Here is a 12,297-nt window from a genome sequence, read left to right on the forward strand (position 1 = left end):
GTTTCAATTGCTTTTGTTACTACAAATCATTAAAATTAACTTTTTGTGACTGGGCAATAATGCAAGAAGTTATTTTACCTCTGTACAGTGGTATCTGCCAACATTTCTGTGAAAAACTTGGTCTTTGCCTTTACAAGAAAGTTAACGAACTATGAAACAATTTTCAAGTAATTTATCTATTGTGTGGATATTCTTATTTCAAAGTAGTTTCTTCCCTGTTCAGCTTAGATACATCCACAATCAGGTTCTTAACTAAGAAAGATCCAAAGTGTATGATGATCTCCTCATGTGGGGAGAAATTTCTTTGCAGTAAGTTATTTTTTGTGTTATGAGAAGAGTCAAACCAAAGTTGAAATTCACCTCTGCCTAATAGCAGCTTCTGTTTTCAATAGCAACTTCATTAGTCAGAAGAATGCAGTATCTTTTCAGTCTTATATCTCTTCGTTGTAAGGTAACATTTTACTGTCTATACCTGAGCTACTTGGCATGCTCTCCCCTTAGAAAGTGACATTATAAATCTTAAAGCTATGTCTCACTTAGCATGTAAAGTAGGCCACTGAAAATGTGAAGTGAGAAAGTGCACATAGACTTAAAAAAAACTCCATAATTTAGTTAGTAAACATGATTTTTAAATATACACTTACGGTGCTGGGAGATATGTCCTATGTATCATCTATTAATAGATTGGAAAGTTCATTTTAGTTGTGTTTAGAATGTATGCAAAAATGTGGGCTTCAACACACAAGAAGGATTGAACATGTATATTTGATCTGGATTTTCCAAGCCATTTTAGATTTAGACTTAAGTGCTCTTCTATCTTTGTGTCAATGCTGAATATTCTTTTCCTGGATGTACCTCCCTATAAACATGAGTATTTTTGGATGAGAACATTGGATGAGGGACAGTGGTTTCTTTTTAATAAAAACAACTGCTTTGTAGATTAATGTTTTCCAAACAATTATTTTTTAAATAGTTAAATTAATTAAAGACCAAGAAAACACATTTTACCAAGAAATTCAATTTACTCTTAACTACTTTTAAATAAAAAGTGTTATAGTCTGGAATCTTGTAAGATTGATTCATCCAAGAGTGACTTGTAAACACACGCACACAAAAAAACTTAGGAAACCTCAGAACCCTAATGTGTTTTCATGTAGAAGGTTTTCTTTACATAGGAATCTTCCACTAAATATGTTTGTATGACACCTGAAGGTAAAACCAATTATTTCTTCTGTTATATGATCTTTCTTTAATGAAGTACTATTGGGTTGAAGTAACTTTTTGAAACAGTAGATCTTTAAAACATTTTTCATCTAGTCTATGGGTGGTTTATTCACTGTTATATGTGTTCTCTGAAAGTAAATTAAAAAAATAATTCAGAGTCTAACCAAGACAGAAGATATTTGCAGCAAACATGTTAGGTCTTTTAAACCAATGTGTTTCCTCCTCATCATTTCATTTCATAAAACTTGACTGAAAAGCAGGGAAGAAACCAAATGTAGCTTCTGAATTTGAAGTTTCTCCTTTTGGAATTTAGAGCAGATGTGCCTTGTAAAAAAAGCCCTGGTAGTTTTATTAAGGCCATGAACGGAGGTTGTAAAAAGGTGCTGAAGCAGCCTCATTGGTCGTGGTCCATTAACTCGGATTGTCACGTCTGGATTCCATCTGATGGATCATCAAGTCCCTTCTGTCTCACATCCTTTTTCTCACTGCTTTCAGGTGACCAGCTTCCAGAGCTACTTCTTTCAAAATTATGTTCAACAGTGGGCCTTGGTCATATTCTAAACCACTTCACTCATACTTGAATGTGCCTTTTTCTTGCTGGATTTGATCCTTTCCTTGTGCTCTTTCTGTGGGTAGTTTTCCTCTGGAGAGAATAGAATCATCATTAATCACAACATTTTAAATTTTGAGATATGTTACACAAAAGTTTTCCTGCTTGACAAGACTTAGTTTTGGAGGTCAGGGAATTCTTACATGCATTAAAAATAGAAAATGTAAAAGCCTTATTGAGCACCAAGTTCCTTTTGATTTCAAGCTTATTATGAGGGAGTGAAGAAGCAATGTTTTCATACCACCCACTTAAGACAACCACATAATTTATAGTGGCCATCTGTGTGTTTCCCAAGCTTTTGGTTCTTTATTAGATTTTACTGTGTGCAGAACATTAACTCTACAAGCAATGTGAAAGATATGAAATAAGTAAAGAATCTTCCTCCCTTCATTTCCAGGCTGACAGTTGTGTCATGATTGCTTGGTGACCGAAGAAAAGGAATTAATACTTTCAGATGAATGTCAAAGAGCACCTCTCTTTTTAGCAGTAAATATATTTATATGGGCACAGAACTACCTCTTTTCCCTACTAGGATTAAAATATCAAAAAAATTCTCGGAACTTGGAATATATTTGGCGAATCTAATTCCAAAGCATAACTGAAACATCAGGTCATGGTAGCAGAAGATTATGAAAGATTACAGTTTGATTGGTTTTCAGTGTGATTTATGTACTTTTAAGTACAGTTCTTTAAAATAAATAAATTTATAACGCTGTGCTCTTGAACATTAATTTCACTAGCACGATTGGTAATAGGGAGGTTTCTGAAATGAAAAGAAGTAAATCTGCAAAGCTGAACTTGTTTTCCAAGTTTGTAAAATCAAAGTCTAAGATTCCATAAAGTCGTCTTTTCATGGCTGTTAATAAGTATTAAAATATTTGAATTATTTATGCTTGTAGACCCTGAAGTTTTGAAAAAAATTCTTATTGATCCATTTGGCCATGATTAGCAGATAACTTCCTATTAGTATTACCAAGATAAAGCATCTCTAAGTGTATATGTATTTTTCAAGTGTATGCTTTCTCAAGTGAATTCCATTTTGTTAATTAATTTCTTTTCCTTCAGAAGGCCACTGCCATGGTATATTCCTATCAGAACTGTCTTGATAATGATTGCTCAATACCATTGGTATTTGTTTAATTTTAAATATTTCTCATATTATAAAATATGAAGAAATGTCAGATAAACTGGCACTTCTGGTGACTTGTTAAAAAAATGACTTTAATAATTGATAAATGCACCTATGGCTATAGGTCATATCACCTGTGAATGTCAGCACAGTGATGTTCTGTTTGTCCAAGTTTATTATTTGAGCAGCTGTTCAGTTCTTTTTTTTATATAATCCTAAAAAATAAAATATGCATTTAAAAAATTGCAATAAACATCTTATCTTGCCCATGTTTCTATGTCGTGTGACTTTTAATAAAAGAATCTTCTTATTGTCTCAAAAAAAATCCGGTCCCACTCCATAATATAAGCAATATTTCTTTCTGAGCTCTAGATATCAGCATTAACTTCATTCTTTTATGGCCTCCACTTTTCTGTTAATTTTTTTCTAAATCAGGATCTGATGCTGATTTAGCCATGCCATGCTAAGTTCATTATTCTGTAATTTTGCAGTTTTCTCCATAGTATTCATATATGTGAGAGCATAAAACAGATGAAAACTTGTGGATTATTCAGCATCATTGCTGTTCTTCAGTCTCACCACACTTTTTAATTTTTTGTGTCTGAAAATGGACTCTCTTTCTGCATTTTATCTATAGGTGAGGAGCTTACTGGCCTTATTTTCACACTGCAGTATCTGAAGTTCAGCCTGTTGTGGGCCTTTTAAAATTTCTTTTAATAACAGAAGGAAGAGTTTATTTGTTTGAAAAGCTCTTTTGTTTGCAAAGCTCTCACTTCTTCCACCTCCAGTGTTAATTTACTTCTTTGTCTTCTCATTTTTCCCTGGGAAGCTCTACTAATTTCCTTCATGTTAGGGATTCATATGCATGCTAATCCTTGTTTTGAGATGTTTTATTTTTGTTAGCTATATAAAAGAGAATATAGTCTCTGCTTTGATAATCTCTGCTTTATTTGGTTGGGTGTGGTTTTTTTGTTTTTTTTTTTTTTTTGTTTTTTTTTGGTTTTTTTTTGTTTTTTTTTTTTTTTGTGTTTTTTTGTTTTTTGTTTGTTTGTGGTTTTTTGTTTTGTGGTTTGTTTTTGTTTTTTTTTTTAGAAAACTGTTAGCTTCCCTCAGGTTGGCAAGTTCTTGACAAGGTTTTTGGAAGTCAGGATTCTCTCTTGCCATGAAACAGAGATTACAGAAGCTTTCACTCAGAGGTAAGTAGATTTGTCATTGTATTTAGATAGAAAGTTTTATGAAATGAAATGATGATGAGGAAATACATTGGTTTAAAAGACCTAACATTTTAAAAACATGTTTTATGAACAACTTTTCTATTTAACCCCCAGGTATCAGTCTCACTCACTAATAAAAATCCACAATGTATCAGTCAAAAACTTCTCTTCTGTTATAACACCATTTTGGCCACAGATTTATGGCACTTTGCACAGAAATCTCCCAGTCTTTCTTTCCGCTCCGTCAGCCACAAACAGAAGATTATATGTGTTATTCAGGGCTACATACTGAAGAATACAGGAAACTAAATGAAAACAAATTTTATTTTGAAATATGTTACCAAGATTCCATCCAGATCATGCAAAAGCCCACCTAAGGTTATTTATATTTGCTTCTGCAGCTGCCTCTATACTTCACATGACCTGTTAGGTACTGGCCTGATGAGAGCTGCCTGGGTGCTGTGGAGGCAGAGGTAGAATGAGAGTTCAGGGGAACAGAAAGGAACATGTGAACCAAGAAGTGCAAAATAATTAGTTTTGCAGTATCTTAATAATTTTCTAGGTCAGAAAGCCAGGAGAGATTAGCAAGCCCTGTTCTTCCCTATATTCTTTCATATATAACTTCTACGCATAGAGAACTGTGAATCTTCTGTCTTACTTGTGAGACATAGTCCTCAAAAAGCTCTTTTTAGACAACACTCACACAGGTGGGGTGTAAGACCAGCATATTACTATGGGAAAAGTAGAGGTAGTACACAGAAGAGAATAGGAGCTGGTGGAGCAATGTAATTTATTGCCTTCTTCCAGCCCAAACTCTAAGGTGTTTTTATGTCTTCAACCTCTCTGGCTTTTTCTGCTCTATATTTATCAGAAACTTTTACCTCCCAGAGAGAGGAAGACAGTTGTATTGTTCTGAGTCTAATAAGAAAGTCATCCAATCCATAAGTGTTACCCAACAATTCAAAAGCAATACTATGACTCCTTCCTTCCTTCCTTCCTTCCTTCCTTCCTTCCTTCCTTCCTTCCTTCCTTCCTTCCTTCCTTCCTTCCTTCCTTCCTTCCTTCCTTCCTTCCTTCCTTCCTTCCTTCCTTCCTTCCCTTCCTTCCTTCCTTCCTTCCTTCCTTCCTTCCTTCCTTCCTTCCTTCCTTCCTTCCTTCCTTCCTTCCTTCCTTCCTTCCTTCCTTCCTTCCTTCCTTCCTTCCTTCCTTCCTTCCTTCCTTCCTTCCTTCTTTCCTTCCTTCTTTCCTTCCTTTCTTTCCTTCCTTCCTTCCTTCCTTTCCTTCCTTCCTTCCTTCCTTCCTTCCTTCTTTCCTTCCTTTCTTTCCTTCCTTTCTTTCCTTCCTTTCTTTCCTTCCTTTCTTTCCTTCCTTTCTTTCCTTCCTTTCTTTCCTTCCTTTCTTCCTTTCCTTCCTTTCTTCCTTTCCTTCCTTTCTTCCTTTCCTTCCTTTCTTCCTTTCCTTCCTTTCTTCCTTTCCTTCCTTTCTTTCCTTCCTTTCTTTCTTTCTGTCTCTGTCTTTCTTGACTTTCTGTCTTTGTCTTTTCTATACTCTCCTGTACTGCATTTCAAATGTGGCTTATTTTTCCTGCTTTGCCACCAAAGGGAGTTAGTGAACTTTAACTATGTTTTGGGAGGCAAAGGAGTGACATGAAAGCACCCTTATAATGTTTTTGTGTGGGGGAAGACTTGCTGTAGGCCTATTTATTTTCACCAGATGTTTTTTCAGAAAAAAAAAACCAACCCAAACAAGACAAGAAAACTATCTTGCTTTTAATGACCCAGACCCTTGAATTTTATATTTGATTTTGATATAACGCCTTTTGAATACCTCAATTTCATTCTGATTAGCAAGCACAAAGCATTCCATGGTCTGCTCATTGTGCTGTTTTTGAGTTGAAAACCTAAATCCAATTTGCAGCTGACAGCAGTGGCAGGTGATGTTTATGAATGGAAGCATCTCCCTGGTGATTCTATTGAGAGAAAGAGAGGCAGGGAGGAAAACTACTTGTTTGTATGGGGTGGCATCCTCCTGCTGGCAAAGTGATAAAATTACCCAAGCATCCATTCTGGTTCTCTCCATTGCCGCCCTGGGAATATTCTCCTTCCTTATAGTGTGTCTCTTCCAATGCTTTCTGCCCCACCCTGGAAAAATTCGGCACTGGTGAAATGGGCAGCACGGTCATCACTGATATCACCTGATATTACCTGGTAGTTGAGACAATTGATGAAGGATGTGGAAAATGCATTTCTGTTACCACCTCAAAGGAGCCTAAACACATCAAAGGGCAAATCACAAAATTATAACCTAAGCTGAAAGCACAATCTGTCCTGTTGCAAGTGTGCAGGAAATAATTAAAATTCAACACATTTCTGCAGTGGCTTGTGCAGTTGCTCAGGGGGAGGTGCATGTCCTGCATGTACTGAAGTGGACCATAAGTGCTAAGACCAGAGAGATACTGAAGTTTAGAGCTGCTCTTGTAGTTCAGTTTCTTACTGACTAACCTCCCAGCAACTATTTCTCCTGTAGAGGTAAGTAGGCATTGAGTTCAAGATATTCTGAGTCATTAGGCTGGAATAAATAATTTAAAAGCTCAGCTATGATGCTAAACACAGTCACTGTGTCATCACTGCTTTCACAGAAAGATGGTGTTTACTGTATAGTAACTGGAGCTTCTTGAAATACCATTTTTATCCCATGAATACCACAACCCACTTTTAAAGAATACAGACAGCATCCTTCCCAGATTTCTGTATTAATGGCAGTTATGGACTTTTTACCAGTGGGGAGGAAGAAAGCATAGGTGTGTTTGTATGAAAATATGCATCTTGAAGAATTTAATTTGGATTTTTTCTGGAAAAAAGAAAGCATGTTTATTTATAAATAAGGAGAAACAAATTTTGTAGGGAAAGGAGTACTGTTTTTTACTGTTGTCCTGCTTTGAGCCAGCAGTTCTTTCTTGTGACATTGGGCTGGCAATTAAATGAATGACAAGTGTTTGCCATTTGGATTATACTTTTTTACGGGAACAAAATGGTAAATTTATTCCACTGAAATTCAATTAGTGCATATGAAATCAAGTTTTCCTGAGCCAAAAAACTACTGAGTAATTAGAATTCCCCTGCATGCACCTGTATTTGAAGTAGCTTGTGACATTGTGCAGATGTGAATGCCAAGACAGGCATTTTTATCTTCAGACTTGAGGTTCCAATTCTAATAGACACTTCTGAGAGCAAGGCTTCCAGGAGTTCGTGTGTCGTTACTGCTCTTAGCAAGATAATTTCTCCAAGTAGCACAGGAGGTTGCTCACTATGACTGGAGAACTCCCTCCAGTGGGAGATTTATTGCATGAACTCTATTTGAAACTGCTCTCCTAATGACTCTTTGGCAACAAATGCATCGTAAGCAGTTAATGTCTAGCTCCATTTTACCTCTCTACAGTAAATCTGTAATCTTTTACACTTTTTAAAACAAAAATCTGTAAATCACGTTGCAGTTCATTTCAAGAAGCTGTGGAACAATATGTAAGGAACAATACATAATGCCAGCAAAAAAGGTTTTGTAACTCATGTAATGAATATATTCTTGATCTTACCTCTATATTTCTACAGGCTGAAGTACTTCCAGAAACTAGTGCTACATGTAGTATAATGATATTGAAACACGCCTTGTTTTAAATTTAATTCTCTTAATAAGTTTCATGTTCTTTAGGGTTATGATTTGGAAATAGAAATTTTTTGACAACAGAACAGGTATAGAATACGCTTTGACTACAGAAATTTCCTTATGACATATCTATTGAGGCACATCTGAATTTTTCAGAAGAGTCCAGCAATGCAAAGATGTAATTCTATCCTGTATTCTTCTTCAGGTATCTCAGGTGCCATGTAACTGGGAATTTTTCTTACTTGGACCTCAGTGAATGTTCCTGGATTTCTTTTTTTTTTTTTTTCCCTTTTTTTTTTTTTTTTTTTTTTTTTTTTTTTTTCTTTCTAAACAGGGGAACTCTGGTCTCTGGTTGTTCCAAATGGTCTGCTTATCTTTTTTATTTAGAAATAGACTTTTTTAGGAAAGATGCTGTGTTTACATTTGCACAGATTACTGAATTTTCACAAATGTAGGATAATGTTACAGAAAAAGCCCTAAGTTTCCTAAGGAAGGAAAAGTCTATCTTTGACTGGAAGGTAAGCATACCTCCCCTCACTTCTTAACAACATTACATGATATTTCAAGTTGACCACACTTTACCATGCATGCTCCTCTGTCCCAGTATAAAAGTATAAAAAGTGTATTCGGGGATGCATCAAAAGAAGCATGGACAGTCCGTCCATGGAGGTGATTCTCCCCCTGCACTCCACTCTTGTGAGACTCCACCTGGAGTATTGTGTCCAGTGCTGTGGTCGCCAACATAAGGACATATTGCTCCTTGAGTGTGTCCAGAGGAGAGCCACAGAAATGAGCAGTGGGCTGGAGCACCTCCCATATGAGGATAGGCTGAGGAAATTGGGATTGTTCAATGTGAAGAGGTCCTGAGGTCACCTTATAGGAGCTTTCCAGTATCTGAAGGGAGCCTATAAGAAAGGTGGAGGGAAAGGAAGGACACCTTGTCTTTGCACACTTGCAGGTGTAAGTTTAACATCAGCACGATTCCATTAACTTCTCTTTCTAATCTTCTAAGGCACATCTCAGTGTCAGACTGATGCAACAGTTTTTTCATGTTCATGCCTGTGCAAAATTTGTGTTGCCAGGGGACTGCATGGCTTGCAGCACATACTTCCTCCATCCTCATTAGAGAGTGAGGAGTTGCTGTTCTTGCTGTTCTTGCTGTTCGTGCAATGGGCTTCTCCCAGGAAAAACTGGTTGTGTCCACCCTGTCGGAATGAGGTCAGTTCTCATGGCAACCACAGTTCATCTGCAGAAATGTGCATTGTTTTCTAGCACTTAGCACTTTCCTCTTCTGTATAGAGATATTGTAAAACCCAAGGCAGCAAAGAGCAAGAAAGAAACCTAATTGTCATACAAATGGCAAATGCTGTGCTGCTTATTTACCTTTCACACTGATCACCGTTGTTTCACAAATTATGAGACAGCCCAAATCTTCACAAGCTTTACATACATTTACACAGCACTTGTGTGGCTCAGCAGCACATCCATACAATAGAATTTTTTTTTTTAGATAGAAAACAGGTTAATTCAGGATTAGTTTCCATCAAATATGGCAGAAACCATCAGCTATGTTGCTCTGTGCCTCCCTCATTTTTCCCCCCACTTCTCCAGTTTGAGGAAGCTCTAAAGTGCTTCCCATGATCACATGGAAGGTTGGGCAGGAGAGAGGAACTGCTTTGTTGGGGGGGATGGCCAGAGCTTCCTACTTCTGCTCCACTCCAGTGGCCCCAGTGAGGCTCCTGCCAGCAGGGGATTAGGTGGCAGGAGGTGACAGGAACGGCTCTGTGTCTCGAACATGGGAGTTCTCTGCTGACGGTGTAAGCTTGTGTTAAATCTCTTTAGTAGAACTAGCAGGGCATCAGGTTGTTGGGTTGTTTGTTGTTTTTCTTCCCCATATTTCAAAAGCTTTTGAATGGGAGAAAGGCACTCCCCATGCTTTTAGATGTATTTTCAAATTTTAAAAGTGAGGAAAGGCTTGGCCTCAGCCTAATAATAAAAACATTTTCCTTGATTACAGGAACATCCTCAGTTTTGCCAGCCTAAGCATCTTGTAACTCCTCACAGACCACGGAGCAGAACTACTACTGGGTGAAAAGCCTCCCCTGCAGAAAGCAGCCACTTCCTCACTGCTACTTCCAATACCTGTGTGAGTAGTGATGCTGTCGGCTGCGTGGCACAGCCATGTCCCATCAGGCAGATCCAGCAGAAAAATGTCACACTCTTACATCTCCACTCAGTTGCTATGCTTGTGACTTTATTGATGCCTTAACCAATTACTCCCTACCCGTTGCAGAGTATTCACAAAGCTTGTGTCAGGTATGATAAGTCTGCCAGCAAGACTGATCACAAAACCTATAATAAGAGTATTAGTAAAAACTGTACTGTATTTATTGTAGATTATTACCTTCTTTGTTGTCATGAGGGCTGGTGTAGACAGAAGCCAAGGTAAACAAGGAGAAAATGACAAAAGCCAGCAAGATGAAAGCAACTTCGAGGTTGGTGAAGGGCAGCTCCATGAAGTGCTACTGCTTCTCCTAGGAAAAAGGGTAAATGTTTACTCTGCCGGCTGTGGAAAAGGGCTGCTCTCAACAGAATAGTTAAGTCTTTACTCAGAAGGATACTAGATCCTGGTCAAACTGGTTAAGTAACTTCATCAGTTAAGGAAACAATACAGCTGGCTCATACAGGAATGCAAGATCATGCCCTTTTCACCTAGGACATAGTATGAAGGTTGCTATAGCTGGTATTTACAGCAGTTATTAAAGTTGCACTTAACTGAATATTTTTATCTATCTGTATGAGACATTTATTTTATTTAATCTATCTGTATCCAATACTTATTTTATGTACAATGTATCTAATAGCATTAACAGATTTTGACTCTGAAAGAGAAGCAATTACTTATGAAAACAAAACACATCTGTAAAGATCTGTAGGAAAACAGATTTTCTTAGCAGTAAAACTCGTAGTATATATAAGAAATCTACCTTCTGTGTAGTGGAAAGTTTAATACATGTGAGAAAAAGCCCTGACATGACAACCAAATTATAAATCAAACCTCAATCTATAGTTAGTCCAAGTATTCTCAAGTCAATGGAAATTTAAAATGTTAAGTTGTTCACAGTATTTAGCTCTAAAAAGCTTTCTCCCTGAAATCTCAAACCCAAGGTGTCCAATACATTTGTGCAGAAAAGTTGTGAAAACTCAGAAGCACATTGATAAAAATGAAACCAGCTTGTAGTAAATAAAGGAAAGCTGGCAATTACTGATTGCCATTCTACGAATTTGTGTGTATCTTCCACTGGGGTTTCTTCAGAATCAACCCAGTTCTAGAAAATGATTCAGCATCATGGACTGAGTTAATCACTTACAGCTGGAAGAACCTAAGGTGATGTGGTTCTCTGATGCTTTTCAGATGCTGCCTGCTTGTGGCAGTTATAATCTGTAACAAGCTGATGACAGTGGAAGGAAAATGCAGAGCTTAAGGATTTTTTTTCTTATACCTACCTTCAGGATGCTGGCAATGTTCAAGCAAACTGAAGCAGCAGAAGTTCTGGCAAAGCCATTGCGGCAGCTGAGACTGACGTTTGTACATTGTAAACTGTTGCATTTTAAGCCCTGGTAAAATATTAACATACTTGTAAACAAAACTAACTGGAGTAAGAAAGAAACACAGCTCAGTAAATACATCAGCTAGAATTTTGAAAATCAGGTCCAGACTAATTACTGGAATAGTGTGGCTATGTTAGCAAGAACCAAACCTGTATATGTGCATTTGAAAAATGTTGCTTTTGAAGGATCTTTCTGATCATTTGAGGTTGTAAAGTCTTGTATTGTAAAGTCTTGGTCTGAAAAACACAAATACCATTTATGCAAACTAAGGCATTAGTCACCTCTGATGGTATTAGTTACATGTTAATTAAAGGGGATTAATAAATTATTTTTTAATATTTTGATAATTCTATTGTTTAGAATATTTTGGCACTGCTATTTATGAGTTTTGATCTTTTGTACAATGATCTAAGCAGAATTTTTTTTCTTAGCAGCAGGCAACTAGTGATGCTTGCAAAAGCTACTACCAACAGAACATGAATGAAATAGGAGCATGTGGAGATGAGTTAATCACTGTCACATCCAATGTATCTTCTGCTAAATCATTATTACAAGCATTTAATTTGTAACTATTATAATCTATAACATTTTTAAGAGTGAAAACATAGTTACACGTATCACAACTTCCCTGCCTTTGTAATGGATTAATTACTCTTACTCCATTTTATTCAGTAAACCAAAGAATCACCTAGTCCAATCAGAGGTGAACTTGCACCTGTGTATCTGTTGAAAATCTAATTTTTGCTGTATGTGTGCTTTTTCTTTGCAACTGACAAGATTTATGTCTCATTATTTAGATGTGCATTTACAGCTTTTCCTATATACAGAGTTAAATTCTTCTATTA

At 36.8% G+C, this 12,297-nt stretch overlaps 1 protein-coding gene across 2 annotated transcripts; it reads right to left on the reverse strand.

Annotated features, from left to right (window-relative positions):
• Positions 1–1,065: 1,065 nt before the first annotated feature.
• On the reverse strand, positions 1,066–11,417 carry SMIM31 (small integral membrane protein 31). Of its 2 annotated transcripts, none has more exons than XM_030449942.1 (4): positions 11,348–11,417; positions 10,245–10,374; positions 8,423–8,745; positions 1,066–1,867 (listed from the first exon to the last, which is right to left on the reverse strand). In XM_030449942.1, the coding sequence occupies exons 2-4, from the start codon at positions 10,354–10,356 to the stop codon at positions 1,796–1,798; spliced, it is 507 nt and encodes a 168-aa protein (XP_030305802.1). In that variant the 5' UTR covers positions 10,357–10,374; positions 11,348–11,417; the 3' UTR covers positions 1,066–1,795. The 2 variants fall into 2 exon arrangements, with proteins under 2 accessions (XP_030305802.1, XP_030305803.1); XM_030449943.1 differs by lacking the exon at positions 11,348–11,417 and adding an exon at positions 11,107–11,148.
• Between the last annotated feature and the right edge of the window lie 880 nt (positions 11,418–12,297).

The sequence above is a fragment of the Calypte anna genome, chromosome 4A, assembly GCF_003957555.1.
Source record: "Calypte anna isolate BGI_N300 chromosome 4A, bCalAnn1_v1.p, whole genome shotgun sequence".
Classification (NCBI taxonomy): domain Eukaryota; kingdom Metazoa; phylum Chordata; class Aves; order Apodiformes; family Trochilidae; genus Calypte; species Calypte anna.

Coding starts and splice junctions, on each gene's coding strand:
- SMIM31 (XM_030449942.1), bottom strand. CDS start 10,356: ATGGAGCTGCCCTTCACCAACCTCGAAGTTGCTTTCATCTTGCTGGCT. Junction 8,746..10,244: donor CCCTCATGACAACAAAGAAG/GTAATAATCTAC, acceptor CCTTTCTTATAG/GCTCCCTTCAGATACTGGAA. Junction 1,868..8,422: donor GGGACAGAGGAGCATGCATG/GTAAAGTGTGGT, acceptor TATTCTCTCCAG/AGGAAAACTACCCACAGAAA.